This window comes from Eleutherodactylus coqui, chromosome 9, assembly GCF_035609145.1.
Source record: "Eleutherodactylus coqui strain aEleCoq1 chromosome 9, aEleCoq1.hap1, whole genome shotgun sequence".
NCBI classification, from domain to species: Eukaryota; Metazoa; Chordata; class Amphibia; order Anura; family Eleutherodactylidae; genus Eleutherodactylus; species Eleutherodactylus coqui.
In genome coordinates, this window is record NC_089845.1 from 177,127,954 (window position 1) to 177,148,791 (window position 20,838).

The following is a 20,838-nucleotide window of genomic DNA, read 5'->3' on the forward strand; positions in this document are numbered from 1 at the left end:
TTCAGGTCTGTCTGCAGATGGTGGAAACACAAGGTGGTCAGTTTTTGAGAGATTCATTTTTAAATAGAGGGACAGCATAGAAACAGCAGGCCATGACTGACGGTTTGTAGAAGCAAAAGGTGTGCTGTCAAGGGATGTAGTTTATAATTGGGTGGTAAAGACAGTAAGAAAATCCAAATTTACTGATAGCTTGTCTGATATGGGCCTCTAGATGCAGGAGGAGAGAATCAAACCCTGAGGAACCCCAACATTAGGGGGAAGAGGAGAAGTAGAGTCAGCAAATACACTGAACCAGCAGTCAGGAAGGCAGGAAAAAAAAACAAGAGTGCAGTATTCTTAAAGGGGTTCTGTTATTAAAAAAGAAAATTCGATACTCACCTATTCCTCCCCAGGCAGTCTAACTTACCTCATCTTCTCCCTGCCGATCTTCTCCCATCTCCTGCAGTCCCCCGGGTCACCTCACCTCCAGCCAGACGGATCCTCCTCTTCTTGTTACGAAGCATTTTTCTTCCCACCTGGCAATGTACACTGTCACTAGTATCATACATTTCACAGCCTAGCAGGGAGTGCAGAGCTATAACAGAGACTGCACGTGTGCTGTCTCTGCAATACATCAGCATTCCTTCCTAGCCAGTGAACGCTATGTCACAGAAACGTAGAGTACATTGCTGGGCAGGAAGAAGAATGCCAAGAATGCATTCCCCCAGCTGGAAGTGAGGTGACCTGGGGGACTGGAGAAGATCAGCTAGGAGGAGATGCAGTAAGGAGTCTGCCTGGGTAAGTATAGGTTGTATAGAATTTTTTTTATACCTCTTTAAGGCCGATAAAGCAGAGCATATTAAGGAGGAATTGGTAATCTACAGTATGGAACACCTCAGAGGGATCCAGGAGGATCAGTAGTGAGTGGTCACCATTTGATTTGACCACCAGTAGATCGTTTGACACTTTAGTAAGTGATTTCTGTAGAATGTAGAGAGCAAAAGCCAGACTGCAAGGGGTCAATCTGAGAGAGAGCTTATTAGACAGAGTAGACCAGATGTCCCAGGAGTTTGGAGATGAAGCAGAGATTAGAGACGGCAGAACAGGACAGTCAAGAGATGTTTTTTTTAGTAATGGGGATATGACAGCATGTTTAACCCTTTAGTGATGGAGCCAAACTTTGGAAATCTGTCATGTGTCACTTTAACATGGAATAGCTCCGTAAAGGTTTCGCATATCCCAGTGATTCTGACATTGTTTTTTCGCCACATATTGTACTTCATTTAGTTGGTAAAAATAGACCAATAGAATTTGTGAAGTGCCAAACTTGGGAACATTTTGGGAAAAATATTATTTTTTCATATTTTCAACTGTAATATCTCAAATATGTGCAAACATGCTGTATAAATTTTTGCTAACATATATACTTCCATTTGTTTACTTTATTCTGGACGCACATTTGAAAAACATTGTTTTTTAACCATTTAGGAGACGTACAAATTTAACATTACTTATCAACATTTTGAGCAATACTTTTCCTACACCAAGCCAAGATTGCAAAGGAGGAGAGCAGAGGATGATGAGAAGGAGGAGGAGAGCAGAGGATGATGAGAAGGAGGAGGAGAGCAGAGGATGATGAGAAGGAGGAGGAGAGCAGAGGATGATGAGAAGGAGGAGGAGAGCAGAGGATGATGAGAAGGAGGAGGAGAGCAGAGGATGATGAGAAGGAGGAGGAGAGCAGAGGATGATGAGAAGGAGGAGGAGAGCAGAGGATGATGAGAAGGAGGAGGAGAGCAGAGGATGATGAGAAGGAGGAGGAGAGCAGAGGATGATGAGAAGGAGGAGGAGAGCAGAGGATGATGAGAAGGAGGAGGAGAGAAGAGGATGATGAGAAGGAGGAGGAGAGCAGAGGATGATGAGAAGGAGGAGGAGAGCAGAGGATGATGAGAAGGAGGAGGAGAGCAGAGGATGATGAGAAGGAGGAGGAGAGCAGAGGATGATGAGAAGGAGGAGGAGAGCAGAGGATGATGAGAAGGAGGAGGGGAGCAGAGGATGATGAGAAGGAGGAGGGGAGCAGAGGATGATGAGAAGGAGGAGGAGAGCAGAGGATGATGAGAAGGAGGAGGAGAGCAGAGGATGATGAGAAGGAGGAGAGTAGAGGATGATGAGAAGAAGGAGAGTAGAGGATGATGAGAAGAAGGAGAGTAGAGAATGAGGAGAAGAAGGAGAGTAGAGGATGATGAGAAGAAGGAGGAGAGCAGAGGATGATGAGAAGAAGGAGGAGAGCAGAGGATGATGAGAAGGAGGAGGAGAGCAGAGTATGATGAGAAGAAGGAGAGTAGAGGATGATGAGAAGAAGGAGAGTAGAGGATGATGAGAAGAAGGAGGAGAGCAGAGGATGATGAGAAGGAGGAGGAGAGCAGAGGGTGATGAGAAGGAGGAGGAGAGCAGAGGATGATGAGAAGGAGGAGGAGAGCAGAGGATGATGAGAAGGAGGAGGAGAGCAGAGGATGATGAGAAGGAGGAGGAGAGCAGAGGATGATGAGAAGGAGGAGGAGAGCAGAGGATGATGAGAAGGAGGAGGAGAGCAGAGGATGATGAGAAGGAGGAGGAGAGCAGAGGATGATGAGAAGGAGGAGGAGAGCAGAGGATGATGAGAAGGAGGAGGAGAGCAGAGGATGATGAGAAGGAGGAGAGTAGAGGATGATGAGAAGGAGGAGGAGAGCAGAGGATGATGAGAAGGAGGAGAGTAGAGGATGATGAGAAGAAGGAGAGTAGAGGATGATGAGAAGAAGGAGAGTAGAGGATGATGAGAAGAAGGAGGAGAGCAGAGGATGATGAGAAGAAGGAGGAGAGTAGAGGATGATGAGAAGGAGGAGGAGAGCAGAGTATGATGAGAAGAAGGAGAGTAGAGTATGATGAGAAGAAGGAGAGTAGAGGATGATGAGAAGAAGGAGGAGAGCAGAGGATGATGAGAAGGAGGAGGAGAGCAGAGGATGATGAGAAGGAGGAGGAGAGCAGAGGATGATGAGAAGGAGGAGGAGAGCAGAGGATGATGAGAAGGAGGAGGAGAGCAGAGGATGATGAGAAGGAGGAGGAGAGCAGAGGATGATGAGAAGGAGGAGGAGAGCAGAGGATGATGAGAAGGAGGAGAGTAGAGGATGATGAGAAGAAGGAGGAGAGCAGAGGATGATGAGAAGGAGGAGGAGAGCAGAGGATGATGAGAAGGAGGAGGAGAGCAGAGGATGATGAGAAGGAGGAGGAGAGCAGAGGATGATGAGAAGGAGGAGGAGAGCAGAGGATGATGAGAAGGAGGAGGAGAGCAGAGGATGATGATGAGAAGGAGGAGAGTAGAGGATGATGAGAAGAAGGAGAGTAGAGGATGATGAGAAGAAGGAGAGTAGAGGATGATGAGAAGAAGGAGAGTAGAGGATGATGAGAAGAAGGAGAGTAGAGGATGATGAGAAGAAGGAGAGTAGAGGATGATGAGAAGAAGGAGAGTAGAGGATGATGAGAAGAAGGAGGAGAGCAGAGGATGATGAGAAGAAGGAGGAGAGTAGAGGATGATGAGAAGGAGGAGGAGAGCAGAGTATGATGAGAAGAAGGAGAGTAGAGGATGATGAGAAGAAGGAGGAGAGCAGAGGATGATGAGAAGGAGGAGGAGAGCAGAGGATGATGAGAAGGAGGAGGAGAGCAGAGGATGATGAGAAGGAGGAGGAGAGCAGAGGATGATGAGAAGGAGGAGGAGAGCAGAGGATGATGAGAAGGAGGAGGAGAGCAGAGGATGATGAGAAGGAGGAGGAGAGCAGAGGATGATGAGAAGGAGGAGGAGAGCAGAGGATGATGATGAGAAGGAGGAGAGTAGAGGATGATGAGAAGAAGGAGAGTAGAGGATGATGAGAAGAAGGAGAGTAGAGGATGATGAGAAGAAGGAGAGTAGAGGATGATGAGAAGAAGGAGGAGAGCAGAGGATGATGAGAAGAAGGAGGAGAGTAGAGGATGATGAGAAGGAGGAGGAGAGCAGAGTATGATGAGAAGAAGGAGAGTAGAGTATGATGAGAAGAAGGAGAGTAGAGGATGATGAGAAGAAGGAGGAGAGCAGAGGATGATGAGAAGAAGGAGGAGAGCAGAGGATGATGAGAAGGAGGAGGAGAGCAGAGGATGATGAGAAGGAGGAGGAGAGCAGAGGATGATGAGAAGGAGGAGGAGAGCAGAGGATGATGAGAAGGAGGAGGAGAGCAGAGGATGATGAGAAGGAGGAGGAGAGCAGAGGATGATGAGAAGGAGGAGGAGAGCAGAGGATGATGAGAAGGAGGAGGAGAGCAGAGGATGATGAGAAGGAGGAGGAGAGCAGAGGATGATGAGAAGGAGGAGGAGAGCAGAGGATGATGAGAAGGAGGAGGAGAGCAGAGGATGATGAGAAGGAGGAGAGTAGAGGATGATGAGAAGAAGGAGAGTAGAGGATGATGAGAAGAAGGAGAGTAGAGGATGATGAGAAGAAGGAGAGTAGAGGATGATGAGAAGAAGGAGGAGAGCAGAGGATGATGAGAAGAAGGAGGAGAGTAGAGGATGATGAGAAGGAGGAGGAGAGCAGAGTATGATGAGAAGAAGGAGAGTAGAGTATGATGAGAAGAAGGAGAGTAGAGGATGATGAGAAGAAGGAGGAGAGCAGAGGATGATGAGAAGGAGGAGGAGAGCAGAGGATGATGAGAAAGAGGAGGAGAGCAGAGGATGATGAGAAGGAGGAGGAGAGCAGAGGATGATGAGAAGGAGGAGGAGAGCAGAGGATGATGAGGAGGAGGAGAGTAGAGGATGATGAGAAGAAGGAGAGTAGAGGATGATGAGAAGAAGGAGAGTAGAGGATGATGAGAAGAAAGAGAGTAGAGGATGATGAGAAGAAGGAGAGTAGAGGATGATGAGAAGAAGGAGGAGAGCAGAGGATGATGAGAAGAAGGAGGAGAGCAGAGGATGATGAGAAGAAGGAGGAGAGTAGAGGATGATGAGAAGGAGGAGGAGAGCAGAGTATGATGAGAAGAAGGAGAGTAGAGGATGATGAGAAGAAGGAGGAGAGCAGAGGATGATGAGAAGGAGGAGGAGAGCAGAGGATGATGAGAAGGAGGAGGAGAGCAGAGGATGATGAGAAGGAGGAGGAGAGCAGAGGATGATGAGAAGGAGGAGGAGAGCAGAGGATGATGAGAAGGAGGAGGAGAGCAGAGGATGATGAGAAGGAGGAGGAGAGCAGAGGATGATGAGAAGGAGGAGGAGAGCAGAGGATGATGAGAAGGAGGAGGAGAGCAGAGGATGATGAGAAGGAGGAGGAGAGCAGAGGATGATGAGAAGGAGGAGGAGAGCAGAGGATGATGAGAAGGAGGAGGAGAGCAGAGGATGATGAGAAGGAGGAGGAGAGCAGAGGATGATGAGAAGGAGGAGAGTAGAGGATGATGAGAAGAAGGAGAGTAGAGGATGATGAGAAGGAGAGTAGAGGATGATGAGAAGAAGGAGGAGAGCAGAGGATGATGAGAAGAAGGAGGAGAGCAGAGGATGATGAGAAGAAGGAGGAGAGTAGAGGATGATGAGAAGGAGGAGGAGAGCAGAGTATGATGAGAAGAAGGAGAGTAGAGGATGATGAGAAGAAGGAGAGTAGAGGATGATGAGAAGAAGGAGAGTAGAGGATGATGAGAAGAAGGAGGAGAGCAGAGGATGATGAGAAGGAGGAGGAGAGCAGAGGATGATGAGAAGGAGGAGGAGAGCAGAGGATGATGAGAAGGAGGAGGAGAGCAGAGGATGATGAGAAGGAGGAGGAGAGCAGAGGATGATGAGAAGGAGGAGGAGAGCAGAGGATGATGAGAAGGAGGAGCAGAGCAGAGGATGATGAGAAGGAGGAGGAGAGCAGAGGATGATGAGAAGGAGGAGGAGAGCAGAGGATGATGAGAAGGAGGAGGAGAGCAGAGGATGATGAGAAGGAGGAGAGTAGAGGATGATGAGAAGGAGGAGAGTAGAGGATGATGAGAAGAAGGAGAGTAGAGGATGATGAGAAGAAGGAGAGTAGAGGATGATGAGAAGAAGGAGGAGAGCAGAGGATGATGAGAAGAAGGAGGAGAGTAGAGGATGATGAGAAGGAGGAGGAGAGCAGAGTATGATGAGAAGAAGGAGAGTAGAGGATGATGAGAAGAAGGAGAGTAGAGGATGATGAGAAGAAGGAGGAGAGCAGAGGATGATGAGAAGGAGAGCAAAGGATGATGAGAAGAAGGAGAGTAGAGGATGATGAGAAGGAGAGCAAAGGATAAGGAGGAGGAGAGCAAAGGATGATGAGAAGGAGGAGGAGAGTAGAGGATGATGAGAAGAAGAAGGAGAGTAGAGGATGATGAGAAGAAGGAGGAGAGTAGAGGATGATGAGAAGAAGGAGGAGAGTAGAGGATGATGAGAAGAAGGAGGAGAGTAGAGGATGATGAGAAGAAGGAGGAGAGTAGAGGATGATGAGAAGAAGGAGGAGAGTAGAGGATGATGAGAAGGAGGAGGAGAGTAGAGGATGATGAGAAGAAGGAGGAGAGTAGAGGATGATGAGAAGGAGGAGGAGAGTAGAGGATGATGAGAAGAAGGAGGTAAGTAGAGTATGAAGAGAAGGAGGAGGAGAGTAGAGGATGATGAGAAGAAGGAGGAGAGTAGAGGATGATGAGAAGGAGGAGGAGAGTAGAGGATGATGAGAAGGAGGAGGAGAGTAGAGGATGATGAGAAGGAGGAGGAGAGTAGAGGATGATGAGAAGAAGGAGGAGAGTAGAGGATGATAAGAAGAAGGAGGAGAGTAGAGGATGATGAGAAGAAGGAGGAAAGTAGAGGATGATGAGAAGAAGGAGGAAAGTAGAGGATGATGAGAAGAAGGAGGAGAGTAGAGGATGAGGAGAAGAAGAAGGAGAGTGGAGGATGAGCAGAAGAAGAAGGAGAGTAGAGGATGATCAGAAGAAGAAGAAGGAGAGCAGAGGATGATGATAAGGAGGAGGAGAGCAGACAATGATGAGAAGAAGGAGAGGAGAGGATGATGATAAGGAGGAGGAGAGAGGATGACAAGAAGAAGGAAGAGAGCAGAGGATGACAAGAAGGAGAGTAAAGAATTATAAGAAGGAGTAGGAGAGCAGATTATAACAAGAAGGAAAAAAACAGAGGATAAAGTGAAGGTAGACGAGAGCAGAAAATGATGAGAAGGAGAGGATAACAAGAAGGAGACTAGTAGAGAATAACAAGTGTTACGCCATCCTACCAGCCATTTTTGGACTCCCTTTCTACAAGAAGGAAGAGAGCTGAACAGAGCAGCATAAATAGGAAGTCGATTGGAGAAAGAAAGAGATGACAAGTGGAGCATAGAACAGGGATGGTAGAGGACAGGAGAAGGTAACGTACAGAGTAGAATGGACAGCTGAGGGGACAAGAACAATGGAGGAAATTACTAAAGAGAGAAGAAACTACGGAGACGGGAGTGCTGGTAGGTAGAGGTTTAATGTAAAATGGATAATGAAGATTGAAGGCAGCGAGTGGTCGTGCAAAAGAAACAACACATATTTGGAAGGAAAGCAACTGAGGGCTTCAAATAAAAAACACAAGGATGAGGGGTGAGTAATAAAAAGATCTTGTAGACTTGGCGCCCAATTGGAGTCAATGGACTGTCTCTGTGATACAGGGGCCTGCTGGGTTCTCCAGTGAAGGATACTGTCTTTAGTGATAAGGATCCTTAGAGGCGGACCCCCATTAACTTAGAATCCATTAATATGGTAACAGAAACTGCGTTTTCTAAACTGGACAGCACCTTTGTGCGCAGCGGGTCCGCTAACACAGTGAAGCTAAACAGCTAAGCCTTGGGAAACGCAGTCAACTAAAGGAACAAAACACGGAAAGTGCACAAAGACAGGAGGATCCACGTGAATACATGTAAACGTGCAGCGGTGTGATCTCTACTTCCTGCAAACGCACTATTGTTCTGGTGTTATTTCAGGCGACGCATGTACACGGTGCAAGTAGTCATACTGCCGCTTATCCACCCAAGCACAATCCTGCGGAGACGACGAGAAGCGCGCAGCTGATGTGTAGGTGTTTGTTTGGAAAATACGAGGTAATTTCCATAATTTATGTTTTGACTGTGTGGGTGGAAAATGTAATGAATCCAAAGATCCGTAAGCAAGAAAGATCAAGCCAAAGAAGCGCTGCATGCTCCAGCGTCTGGCGTGTTTATCGATATGTAACAACTAGAGATGAGCGAACACCAAAATGTTCGGGTGTTCGTTATTCGTAACGAACTTCCCGTGATGCTCGAGGGTTCGTTTCGAACAACGAACCCCATTGAAGTCAATGGGCGACCAGAACATTTTTGTATTTCGCCGATGCTCGCTAAGGTTTTCATGTGTGAAAATCTGGGCAATTCAGGAAAGTGATGGGAATGACACAGTGACGGATAGGGCAGGCGAGGGGCTACATGTTGGGCTGCATCCTAAGTTCACAGGTCCCACTATTAAGCCACAATAGCGGCAAGAGTGCCCCCCCCCCTCCCAACAACTTTTACTTCTGAAAAGCGCTCATTAGCATGGCATACCTTAGCTAAGCACCACACTACCTCCAACAAAGCACAATCACTGCCTGCATGACACTCCGCTGCCACTTCTCCTGGGTTACATGCTGCCCAACCGCACCCCCTCCCCCCCACAGCGCACACCAAAGTGTCCCTGCGCAGCCTTCAGCTGCCCTCATGCCACACCACGCTCATGTCTATTTAGAATTGCGTCTGCCATGACGAGGGACCGCAGGCATACACTGCAGAGGTTGGCACGGCTAGGCAGCGACCCTCTTTAAAAGTGGCGGAGCGATAGCCCACAATGCTGTACAGAAGCAATGAGAAATAGAATCCTGTGCCACCGCCATCAGGAGCTGCACACGTGGGCATAGCAATGGGGAACCTATGTGCCACACACTATTCATTCTGTCAAGGTGTCTGCATGCCCCAGTCAGACCGGGCTTTTTAATTCATAGACACAGGCAGGTACAACTCCCTATTGTGAAGTCCCTGTCGACCCACAGCATGGGTGGCTCCCCTGAACCCACCGGCGGTACACAAAAATATCCCATTGCATTGCCCAACACAGCTGAGGTAGTAATGTCGTGCGTAATACAGGTGGGCTTCGGCCCACACTGCATGCCCCAGTCAGACTGGGATTCTTTACAAGTGGACACATGTAGGTTTAACTCCCTGTGGACCCACTGCCTGGGTGGGTGCCAGGAAGCCACCGGCGGTACATAGAAATATCCCATTGCATTGCCCAACACAGCTGAGGTAACGTCAGCTGTAATGCAGGTGGGCTAAAAATTAATTTGATTACACTGTAGGCGAGGGCCCACAAAAATTGCTGTATCAACAGTACTAATGTACATCCCAAAAATTGGCCATGGCCAGCCAAGACGGCAGGTGAAACCCATTAATCGCTTTGGTTAATGTGGCTTAAGTGGTAACTAGGCCTGGAGGCAGCCCAGTGTAACGAAAAATTGGTTCAAGTTAAAGTTCCAATGCTTTTAAGCGCATTGAAACTTATAAAAATTGTTCTGAAAAATTATATGACTGAGCCTTGTGGCCCTAAGAAAAATTGCCCGTTCAGCGTGATTACGTGAGGTTTCAGGAGGAGGAGCAGGAGGAGGAGGAGGAATATTATACACAGATTGATGAAGCAGAAATGTCCCCGTTTTGGATGGTGAGAGAGAACGTAGCTTCCATCCGCGGGTGCAGCCTACGTATTGCTTAGGTATCGCTGCTGTCCGCTGGTGGAGAACAGAAGTCTGGGGAAATCCAGGCTTTGTTCATCTTGATGAGTGTAAGCCTGTCGGCACTGTCGGTTGACAAGCGGCTACGCTTATCTGTGATGATTCCCCCAGCCGCACTAAACACCCTCTCCGACAACACGCTAGCCACAGGACAAGCAAGCACCTCCAGGGCATACAGCGCGAGTTCAGGCCACGTGTCCAGCTTCGACACCCAGTAGTTGTAGGGGGCAGAGGCGTCACCGAGGATGGTCGTGCGATCCGCTACGTACTCCCTCACCATCCTTTTGCAGTGCTCCCGCCGACTCAGCCGTGACTGGGGAGCGGTGACACAGTCTTGGTGGGGAGCCATAAAGCTGGCCAGGCCCTTAAAGACTGTTGCACTGCCTGGGATGTACATGCTGCTCGATCTACGCACATCCCCTGCTACCTTGCCCTCGGTACTGCGCCTTCTGCCACTAGCGCTGTCGGCTGGGAATTTTACCATCAGCTTGTCCGCAAGGGTCCTGTGGTATAGCAACACTCTCGAACCCCTTTCCTCTTCGGGAATCAGAGTGGGCAGGTTCTCCTTATACCGTGGATCGAGCAGTGTGTACACCCAGTAATCCGTAGTGGCCAGAATGCGTGCAACGCGAGGGTCACGAGAAAGGCATCCTAACATGAAGTCAGCCATGTGTGCCAGGGTACCTGTACGCAACACATGGCTGTCTTCACTAGGAAGATCACTATCAGGATCCTCCTCCTCCTCCTCCTCCTCCTCCTCAGGCCATACACGCTGAAAGGATGACAGGCAATCAGCCGGTGTACCGTCAGCAGCGGGCCAAGCTGTCTCTTCCCCCTCCTCCTCATCCTCCTCATGCTCCTCCTCCTCCTCCTGTACGCGCTGAGAAATAGACAGGAGGGTGCCCTGACTATCCAGCGGCATACTGTCTTCCCCCGCCCCCGTTTCCGAGCGCAAAGCAGCTGCCTTTATGGTTTGCAGGGAATTTCTCAAGATGCATAGCAGAGGAATGGTGACGCTAATGATTGCAGCATCGCCGCTCACCACCTGGGTAGACTCCTCAAAATTACCAAGGACATGGCAGATGTCTGCCAACCAGGCCCACTCTTCTGAAAGGAATTGAGGAGGCTGACTCCCACTGCGCCGCCCATGTTGGAGTTGGTATTCGACTATAGCTCTACGCTGTTCATAGAGCCTGGCCAACATGTGGAGCGTAGAGTTCCACCATGTGGGCACGTCGCACAGCAGTCGGTGCACTGGCAGCTTAAAGTGATGTTGCAGGGTGCGCAGGGTGGCAGCGTCCGTGTGGGACTTGCGGAAATGTGCGCAGAGCCGGCGCGCCTTTACGAGCAGGTCTGACAAGCGTGGGTAGCTTTTCAGAAACCGCTGAACCACCAAATTAAAGACGTGGGCCAGGCATGGCACGTGCGTGAGGCTGCCGAGCTGCAGAGCCGCCACCAGGTTACGGCCGTTGTCACACACGACCATGCCCGGTTGGAGGCTCAGCGGCGCAAGCCAGCGGTCGGTCTGCTGTGTCAGACCCTGCAGCAGTTCGTGGGCCGTGTGCCTCTTATCGCCTAAGCTGAGTAGTTTCAGCACGGCCTGCTGACGCTTGCCCACCGCTGTGCTGCCACACCGCGCGACACCGACTGCTGGCGACATGCTGCTGCTAACACATCTTGATTGTGAGACAGAGGAGGAGGAGGAGGAGGAGGGTGCTTTAGTGGAGGAAGCATACACCTCCGCAGATACCAGCACCGAGCTGGGGCCCGCAATTCTGGGGGTGGGTAGGACGTGAGCGGTCCCAGGCTCTGACTCTGTCCCAGCCTCCACTAAATTCACCCAATGTGCCGTCAGGGAGATGTAGTGGCCCTGCCCGCCTGTGCTTGTCCACGTGTCCGTAGTTAAGTGGACCGTGGCAGTAACCGCGTTGGTGAGGGCGCGCACAATGTTGCGGGAGACGTGGTCGTGCAGGGCTGGGACGGCACATCGGGAAAAGTAGTGGCGACTGGGAACCGAGTAGCGCGGGGCCGCCGCCTCCATGATACTTTTGAAGGACTCCGTTTCCACAACCCTATACGGCAGCATCTCAAGGCTGATGAATTTTGCGATGCGGACGGTTAACGTTTGAGCGTGCGGGTGCGTGGCGGCGTACTTGCGCTTGCGCTCGAACACTTGCGCAAGCGACGGCTGAACGGTGCGCTGAACTACACTGCTGGATGGGGCCGAGGACAGCGGAGATGAGGGTGTGGGTGCAGGCCATGAGGCGGTAGTGCCTGTGTCCTGAGAGGGGGGTTGCATCTCAGTGGCAGGTTGGGGCACAGGGGGAGAGGCAGGGGTGCAAACCGGAGGCGGTGAACGGCCTTTGTCCCACCTTGCGGGGTGCTTGGCCATCATATGTCTGCGCATGGTGGTGGTGGTGAGGCTGTTGGTGTTGGCTCCCCGGCTGAGCTTTGCGCGACAAAGGTTGCACACCACTGTTCGTCGGTCGTCAGGCGTCTCTGTGAAAAACTGCCAGACCTTAGAGCACCTCGGCCTCCGCAGGGTGGCATGGCGCGAGGGGGCGCTTTGGGAAACACTTGGTGGATTATTCGGTCTGGCCCTGCCTCTACCCCTGGCCACTGCACTGCCTCTTGCAACCTGCCCTGCTGATGCCCTTGACTCCCCCTCTGAAGACCTGTCCTCCTGAGTAAGCGTTGCACACCAGGTGGGGTCAGTCACCTCATCGTCCTGCTGCTCTTCCTCCGAATCCTCTGTGCGCTGCTCCCTGGGACTTACTGCCCTTACTACTACCTCACTGCAAGACAACTGTGTCTCATCGTCATCGTCCTCCTCACCCACAGAAAGTTGTTGAGACAGTTGGCGGAAGTCCCCAGCCTCTTCCCCCGGACCCCGGGAACTTTCGAATGGTTGGGCATCAGTGACGATAAACTCCTCTGGTGGGAGAGGAACCGCTGCTGCCCAATCTAAGCAGGGGCCCGAGAACAGTTCCTGGGAGTGTTCCCGCTCCTGAGCAGGTGTCATTGTAGTGGAGTGAGGAGGCTGGGAGGAAGGAGGAGCAGCAGACAGAGGATTCGGATTGGCAGCAGTGGACGGCGCAGAACTGCGTGTTGACGATAGGTTGCTCGAAGCACTTTCTGCCATCCACGACAGGACCTGCTCACACTGCTCATTTTCTAATAACCGTCTCCCGCGTGGACCCATTAATTGGGCGATGAATGTGGGGACGCCAGAAACGTGCCTCTCTCCTAATCGCGCAGCAGTCGGCTGCGACACACCTGGATCAGGAGCTTGGCCTGTGCCCACACCCTGACTTGGCCCTCCGCGTCCTCGGCCGCGTCCACGTCCTCTAGGCCTACCCCTACCCCTCAGCATGCTGTATTACCAGTGATTTGATTTCACAGGCAGGAAATAAATTGGCGCAAGACTGCAGGCCAAATATAATTTTTGCCCTTTTTGGAAAACGAAAGGCCCCACTGCCTCTAGTGAATGAATTATCTAAGTTTAATAACTGTGCTGTGTCCCTGCTTATGTGTCACAGAACGTGAGGGTAGCAGAGTTATTAACTGTGGCAGAGCAGGTATTTTTTTTCCCAATTAAGGAAAGCAAATGGCGAACCCAGCAGTAAAGCGTAGCTGGGTGCGTATGATTTAGCAATGTTTTTCACGCAGCTCACACGTCTCCACCGCCCGTAAGGACGGACAGAGGCTGGACAAATAGATTTGTTTTCAGTTTTTTCCCACCAACAGGCAGCACTGCGTATATTCAATGAACCTGAGAAGTTTAATAACTGTGCTGTGTCCCTGCTTATGTGTCACAGAACGTGAGGGTAGCAGAGTTATTATAACTCTTGGAGAGCAGGTATTTTTTTTCCCAATTAAGGAAAGCAAATGGCGAAGCCAGCAGTAAAGCGTAGCTGGGTGCGTATGATTTAGCAATGTTTTTCACGCAGCTCACACGTGTCCACCGCCCGTAAGGACGGACAGAGGCTGGACAAATAGATTTGTTTTCAGTTTTTTCCCACCAACAGGCAGCACTGCGTATATTCTATGAATAATAACTGTGTTGTCGCCCTGCCTATACAATTCTTTCCCTGCAGTTCAATGGAGGGTGCAATGCTCTGCAGAGGCGATTTTGAGAAGCCCAAAAAAAATGCAGCACAGCCAACAGCAGCCTGGACAGTACTGCACACGGATAAATATGGCCCTAGAAAGGACCGTTGAGGTTCTTGAAGGCTACACTCACTCCTAACACTCTCCCTGCCTATGCAGCACTTCTGTCCCTAATGCTGGGTGCAACGCTCTGCAGAGCCGATTTTGAGAAAAAAAAAAATCCCACTGCTAACAGCAGCCAACACACAGCTATCAGTGGCCCTAATAAGGACCTTTGGGGGGTCTTGAAGCCTACACTAACTACCAATTCTTTCCCTACAGCAGCTCCGGTACAAACAGCACTGTCCCTCATCTAACTCACCAGGCATCTGAGGCGAGCCGCGGGAGGGGCCGACTTTTATATTAGGCGAACACCAGATCTCGCCAGCCACTCACAGCAGGGGGGTGGTATAGGGCTTAAACGTTGCAGGGGGAAGTTGTAATGCCTTCCCTGTCTTTCAATTGGCCAGAAAAGCGCGCTAACGTCTCAGAGATGAAAGTGAAAGTAACCAGAACACCGCATGGTGTTCGTCACGAATAACGAACATCCCGAACACCCTAATATTCGCACGAATATCAAGCTCGGACGAACACGTTCGCTCATCTCTAGTAACAACATATATTGTAGTAGCAATGAATTAAAGGATCAGAGTCTGAATGTGATGTGAATGTAATACGATAGACAGAGCCGGCCTAAGAGAAACCATATCCTGCCTGGCTGACGATGCACAAGTATCAGGGTCACGACTAACACCGGCTGCGCTACCATGACGCCGCACACCGCTATCTAAGATAGGGCAAGTGATGTGAAAGGTAAAAGCCTATAGAATCAAAGCAATGCTCAGCAGTCGGCGCCGGCAGCGGTCTGCCGCAATCTGTCCCAAGGTCCATGTTGGTAAAACAATCCAACAGCTCCAACAGAATCACCAAACATCAAAGCCCCATAAGAACCAGACTGGACCCCCTGCCGGCTACCATAGTGGTAACAGCGGATGAGTTTGTGGCATCTCACACAGCGGTTGGGTCAACGAAAAGGAAATGAGGATACTAAACTATTAAGAGAGGAAGCGAGGTGGACCTTCCGTCTTATAAGTAACACCCCCCTGGGACTGAATGCGGAGGTTTCCTTCGGTGTCTTGATCCAGCACAGGGTGTCCCAAATTCTGATATATAACAAAAAAGCCGTTTATTTATTTCTCCATAGATCAGTTTATTTTATTGGCACTGTTGCAGTTTTTGACAGTAAATTAATCCTTATCATGGGTGGACAATGTTTCTAGTGTTCTGGATGTGGGATTGGCTCTTACGGTCGGCCTGCATATGCAAAATCAATTCATTTATTTTCCTAAATTACCAGATTGAAATATTCAATCTGCAGAGAGGAGTTCTCTACAACCTCCCATCATTCGGAACCTCTATGTATGAAATATGGACAGGATTGGCTCAATATATGGCAGCAGGACATTCCTATTCAGGCTATTCTCATTGTTTCTGCGGGATATTGAGGTCCCATTGTATCACACACCTCCCAACCCCTCTAACACACTTGGTGCGTATGGGACCAGAACACGGACATTTCCTGCAGGTATTTGCAGCACATTTCCAGGTGGTTTTCTGCAGCCTCTCTGGTCTATCAGTCACTTTCCTGCTACTGCACGTGTGCGACTGCAGTGATGGGGTTTCTTACATGCCGTCCCATTGGTTGTTGCAGATGTTTGCAGCGATTGGCTGTGATAGCAGTATGTCAGAGAAAGAATTCTGAGTCACTATGACTTTATATCATTTCATTCGCCACATTGTTGCTGTTGAACTTGCCTTCCACCTTTATTATTTCCTGTCAGAAGCTGGGCTTTAAAGGGGTTGTCCCGCGGCAGCAAGTGGCGTTATACACTTCTGTATGGCCATAATAATGCACTTTGTAATGTACATTGTGCATTAATTATGAGCCATACAGAAGTTATAAAAAGTTTTATACTTACCTGCTCCGTTGCTAGCGTCCTCGTCTCCATGGTGCCGACTAATTTTCGCCCTCCGATGGCCAAATTAGCCGCGCTTGCGCAGTCCGGGTCTTCTCCTCTTCTCTATGGGGCTCTGTGTAGCTCCGCCCCGTCACGTGCCGATTCCAGCCAATCAGGAGGCTGGAATCGGCAATGGACCGCACAGAAGCCCTGCGGTCCATGGAGACAGAGGATCCCGGCGGCCATCTTCAGCAGGTGAGTATGAAGACGCCGGACCGCCAGGATTCAGGTAAGCGCTGTGGGGGTTGTTTTTTTAACCCCTGCATCGGGGTTGTCTCGCGCCGAACGGGGGGGGGGGGGGGGGGGGTTTAAAAAAAAAAAAAAACCCGTTTCGGCGCGGGACAACCCCTTTAACTATAGCTCCTATACCCCTGATGATGCCAGTGTTCTGGTGAGACATGTTGGGGGAGCTATAGCTCCTACACCCCTGATGATGCCAGTGCTCTGGTGAGACACGTTGGGGGAGCTATAGCTCCTACACCCCTGATGATGCCAGCGTTCTGGTAAGACATGTTGGAGGAGCTATAGCTCCTACACCCCTGATGATGCCAGCGTTCTGGTGAGACATGTTGGGGGAGCTATAGCTCCTATATCCCTGATGATGCCAGCGTTCTGGTGAGACATGTTGGGGGAGCTATAGCTCCTATACCCCTGATGATGCCAGCGTTCTGGTGAGACATGTTGGGGGAGCTATAACTCCTATACCCCTGATAAGGCCAGAGCTCTGGTGAGACATGTTGGGGGAGCTATAGCTCCTATATCCCTGATGATGCCAGCGTTCTGGTGAGACATGTTGGGGGAGCTATAGCTCCTATACCCCTGATGATGCCAGTGTTCTGGTGAGACATGTTGGGGGAGCTATAGCTCCTATACCCCTGATGATGCCAGTGTTCTGGTGAGACATGTTGGGGGAGCTATAGCTCCTACACCCCTGATGATGCCAGTGCTCTGGTGAGACACGTTGGGGGAGCTATAGCTCCTACACCCCTGATGATGCCAGCGTTCTGGTGAGACACGTTGGGGGAGCTATAGCTCCTACACCCCTGATGATGCCAGCGTTCTGGTGAGACATGTTGGGGGAGCTATAGCTCCTACACCCCTGATGATGCCAGAGCTCTGGTGAGACATGTTGGGGGAGCTATAGCTCTTATACCCCTGATGATGCCAGCGTTCTGGTGAGACACGTTGGGGGAGCTATAGCTCCTACACCCCTGATGATGCCAGAGCTCTGGTGAGACATGTTGGGGGAGCTATAGCTCTTATACCCCTGATGATGCCAGCGTTCTGGTGAGACATGTTGGGGGAGCCGGTCTGTTTTAGCACAGAGCCTCATAGTTTATTCTGCTAATGCATAACACGCTGGCAGTTCATGCAGGGATCTAATCACTTGCTGAATCTTCAGTATATAGCCATGAATTGCTGCCGGGGAGCGCGCAGCCGCTGCAGACAGTGTGACCCTGATATCTGTGCACAATCAACCAGGCAGGATATTGCGGTTCTTAGATGGTTTTGTCTGATATGTCACATTCACTCACACCAAATTGAGACTCTGATCTTTTTAGTTAATTGCTGCTCTAATATATTACATATCCATAAAAGTTATTTTTTAAGGGGACCCAAATGAGGGTTTCAGCTTATGGCAAACGCTGTGGGGGGATTGGTTACAATTAAACCCTAGTTGGCCCTTGAGGCCGCAAAATCTGTTGTTTGCATCATGTCACTAGACCAGCATTATCACAGATCCGAGGGGTAAGTCATTGGATGTGCCGCACTAGGTTCGCTGACTTGAATCCACGAATGTTTATCAGGGGACTATTTTGGACTTCAATGCTACTGCGGACGTCAATACAGTTTGTGATAACGATGCTTACCGTCCTATATTATTTTTTTCACCTATGCCTTGAAGAGGGACCTGTAACTTTGCTCTGCCACTACCCTGGGCCCGGCTGTCCAAGGGGGCCGGATTGCAGCAACAGGTGAGCTCTGCATAACTCCCATAGCCATGGGCAGGCTGTCCGAGGGGGCCAGATCGCGGCAACAGGTGAGCTATGCATAACATATACTGCCCTGGGCCTGGCTGTCCGAGGAGGCCGGATCGCAGCAACAGGTGAGCTCTGCAGAACTCCAACTGCTCTGGGTTCGGCTGTCTGAGAGGGCCGGAACTCAGCAACAGCCAGGTGAGCTCTGCAAAAGCCCCAATGCCCTGGGCCCAGCTGTTCGAGGGGGCCGGATCGCAGCAACAGGTGGATCTGCATAACTTTCACTGCCCTGGGCCTGGCTGTCCAAGGGGGCCGGATCGCAGCAGCAGGTGAGCTCTGCACAACTCCCACTGATTTCTGTATGAGTTACAGGACCAAAGCAGCAGACAGAGTAGCGCAGTGCCAACGCGTCTCCATGATGGGTTTGCTGTACTACAGCGGTTTGCGTGATCCCATTTCGTTTCTAAAGACTCACCTCTTCAAAGAAGCATACAAACTCTCCGAATTTAGTCCCTGCCCTCAAATGACGCCCTCCTGTACCCACCCTGTGCCACATCTCCCGTACCACCTTGCCCTGACTGAGCCCGCCCTGCATTAATGCGCTGCAGAATAAGTTGGCACTGTACAACTAAAGATTCTTATTTCTATAGGTGAAACCATGTGGGCCGGCCGCACTCTGCCGCTCGCACCTTCCGGACCCCCCAACACAGCGGCGTTCCTACTGATGCCATGCTCAGCCAGCAAGGGTGCAGCGACGCACTTTTATTGCCGTTTTTGGCTGCTTTTTTAATCAACGGACTCCCACCCATGCCGGGAATGAAGGGGCCGCCGTCAGACCCTCATCCATCTAACATCCCGCGGACACAATAGGTTTGAAGCTGAAGACCCCTTAAGCCTGAGTTTCTATGACTAAGATGGTTGCTGACCTGGAGAACTGGCGGAGTTTGGATTCGATGCTGCGATGCCTCATACACATCCTGGTCAGAGCGGAACCAACTTCGCGAGTAGCCCCTAAAAGACAAAAATACACGATCATCAATTCCAGCAAGCAAACCATAAAAACCTCACAGGTACCCGCATATGTCAGGAGGACCCCCGATGGAAACCCCAACAGGAACGAGCCCTGCTCTACAGGCACGCAGAATACCGCCAGGAGGAGCAGAGAGAGGAGAGAAGGGAGGAGAAGGATGCTGCCAGGAGGAGCAGAGAGAGGAGAGAAGGATGCTGCCAGGAGGAGCAGAGAGAGGAGAGAAAGGAGGAGAGAAGGATGCCTCCAGGAGGAGCAGAGGGACGAGAGAAGGGAGGAGAAGAATGCCGCCAGGAGGAGCAGAGAGAGGAGAGAAGGGAGGAGAAGGATGCTGCCAGGAGGAGCAGAGAGAGGAGAGAAAGGATGAGAGAAGGATGAGAGACGGATGCCTCCAGGAGGAGCAGAGAGAGGAGAGAAGGGATGAGAGAAGGATGCCTCCAGGAGGAGGAGAGGGATGAGAGAAGGGAGGAGAAGGATGCTGCCAGGAGGAGCAGAGAGAGGAGAGAAGGGAGGAGAGAAGGATGCCTCCAGGAGGAGCAGAGGGACGAGAGAAGGGAGGAGAAGAATGCCGCCAGGAGGAGCAGAGAGAGGAGAGAAGGGAGGAGAAGGATGCTGCCAGGAGGAGCAGAGAGAGGAGAGAAAGGATGAGAGAAGGATGAGAGACGGATGCCTCCAGGAGGAGCAGAGAGAGGAGAGAAGGGATGAGAGAAGGATGCCTCCAGGAGGAGGAGAGGGATGAGAGAAGGGAGGAGAAGGATGCTGCCAGGAGGAGGAGAGGGATGAGAGAAGGGAGGAGAAGGATGCTGCCAGGAGGAGGAGAAGAATGCCGCCAGGAGGAGGAGAGGGAGCAGAAGAATGCAGACAGAGGGAGCAGAAGAATGCAGACAGGAGGAGCAGAGGGAGGAGAGAAGGGAGGAGAAGGATGCTGCCAGGAGGAGCAGAGAGAGGAGAGAAGGGAGGAGAAGGATGCTGCCAGGAGGAGCAGAGAGAGGAGAGAAAGGAGGAGAGAAGGATGCCTCCAGGAGGAGCAGAGGGACGAGAGAAGGGAGGAGAAGAATGCCGCCAGGAGGAGGAGAGGGAGCAGAAGAATGCAGACAGGAGGAGCAGAGGGAGGAGAGAAGGGAGGAGAAGGATGCTGCCAGGAGGAGCAGAGAGAGGAGAGAAAGGATGAGAGAAGGATGCCTCCAGGAGGAGCAGAGAGAGGAGAGAAAGGATGAGAGAAGGATGCCACCGGGGCAGAGAGGATGAGAGAAGGGAGGAGAAGAATGCCGCCAGGATGAGAGAAGGATGCCACCGGGGCAGAGAGGATGAGAGAAGGGAGGAGAAGAATGCCGCCAGGAGGAGGAGAAGAATGCAGACAGGAGGAGCAGAGGGAGGAGAGAAGGGAGGAGAAGGATGCCACCGGGGCAGAGAGGATGAGAGAAGGGAGGAGAAGGATGCCACCGGGGCAGAGAGGATGAGAGAAGGGAGGAGAAGGATGCTGCCAGGAGGAGCAGAGAGAGGAGAGAAGGGAGGAGAAGGATGCTGCCAGGAGGAGCAGAGAGAGGAGAGAAGGGAGGAGAAGGATGCTGCCAGGAGGAGCAGAGAGAGGAGAGAAGGGAGGAGAAGGATGCTGCCAGGAGGAGCAGAGAGAGGAGAGAAAGGAGGAGAGAAGGATGCCTCCAGGAGGAGCAGAGGGACGAGAGAAGGGAGGAGAAGAATGCCGCCAGGAGGAGGAGAGGGAGCAGAAGAATGCAGACAGGAGGAGCAGAGGGAGGAGAGAAGGGAGGAGAAGGATGCTGCCAGGAGGAGCAGAGAGAGGAGAGAAAGGATGAGAGAAGGATGCCTCCAGGAGGAGCAGAGGGACGAGAGAAGGGAGGAGAAGAATGCTGCCAGGAGGAGGAGAAGAATG

The 20,838-nt window shown here is 51.1% G+C and overlaps 1 protein-coding gene across 1 annotated transcript in view; it reads right to left on the bottom strand.

The window, feature by feature from the left end:
• The window catches only part of MTSS1 (MTSS I-BAR domain containing 1), a 320,701-nt gene that overhangs the window by 73,466 nt on the left and 226,397 nt on the right, over positions 1-20,838 (bottom strand). Inside the window, exon 4 of the mRNA XM_066578922.1 lies at positions 18,847-18,931. Coding sequence (XP_066435019.1) covers positions 18,847-18,931 — 85 coding nt within the window. The remainder of the gene's footprint in view (positions 1-18,846; positions 18,932-20,838) is intronic.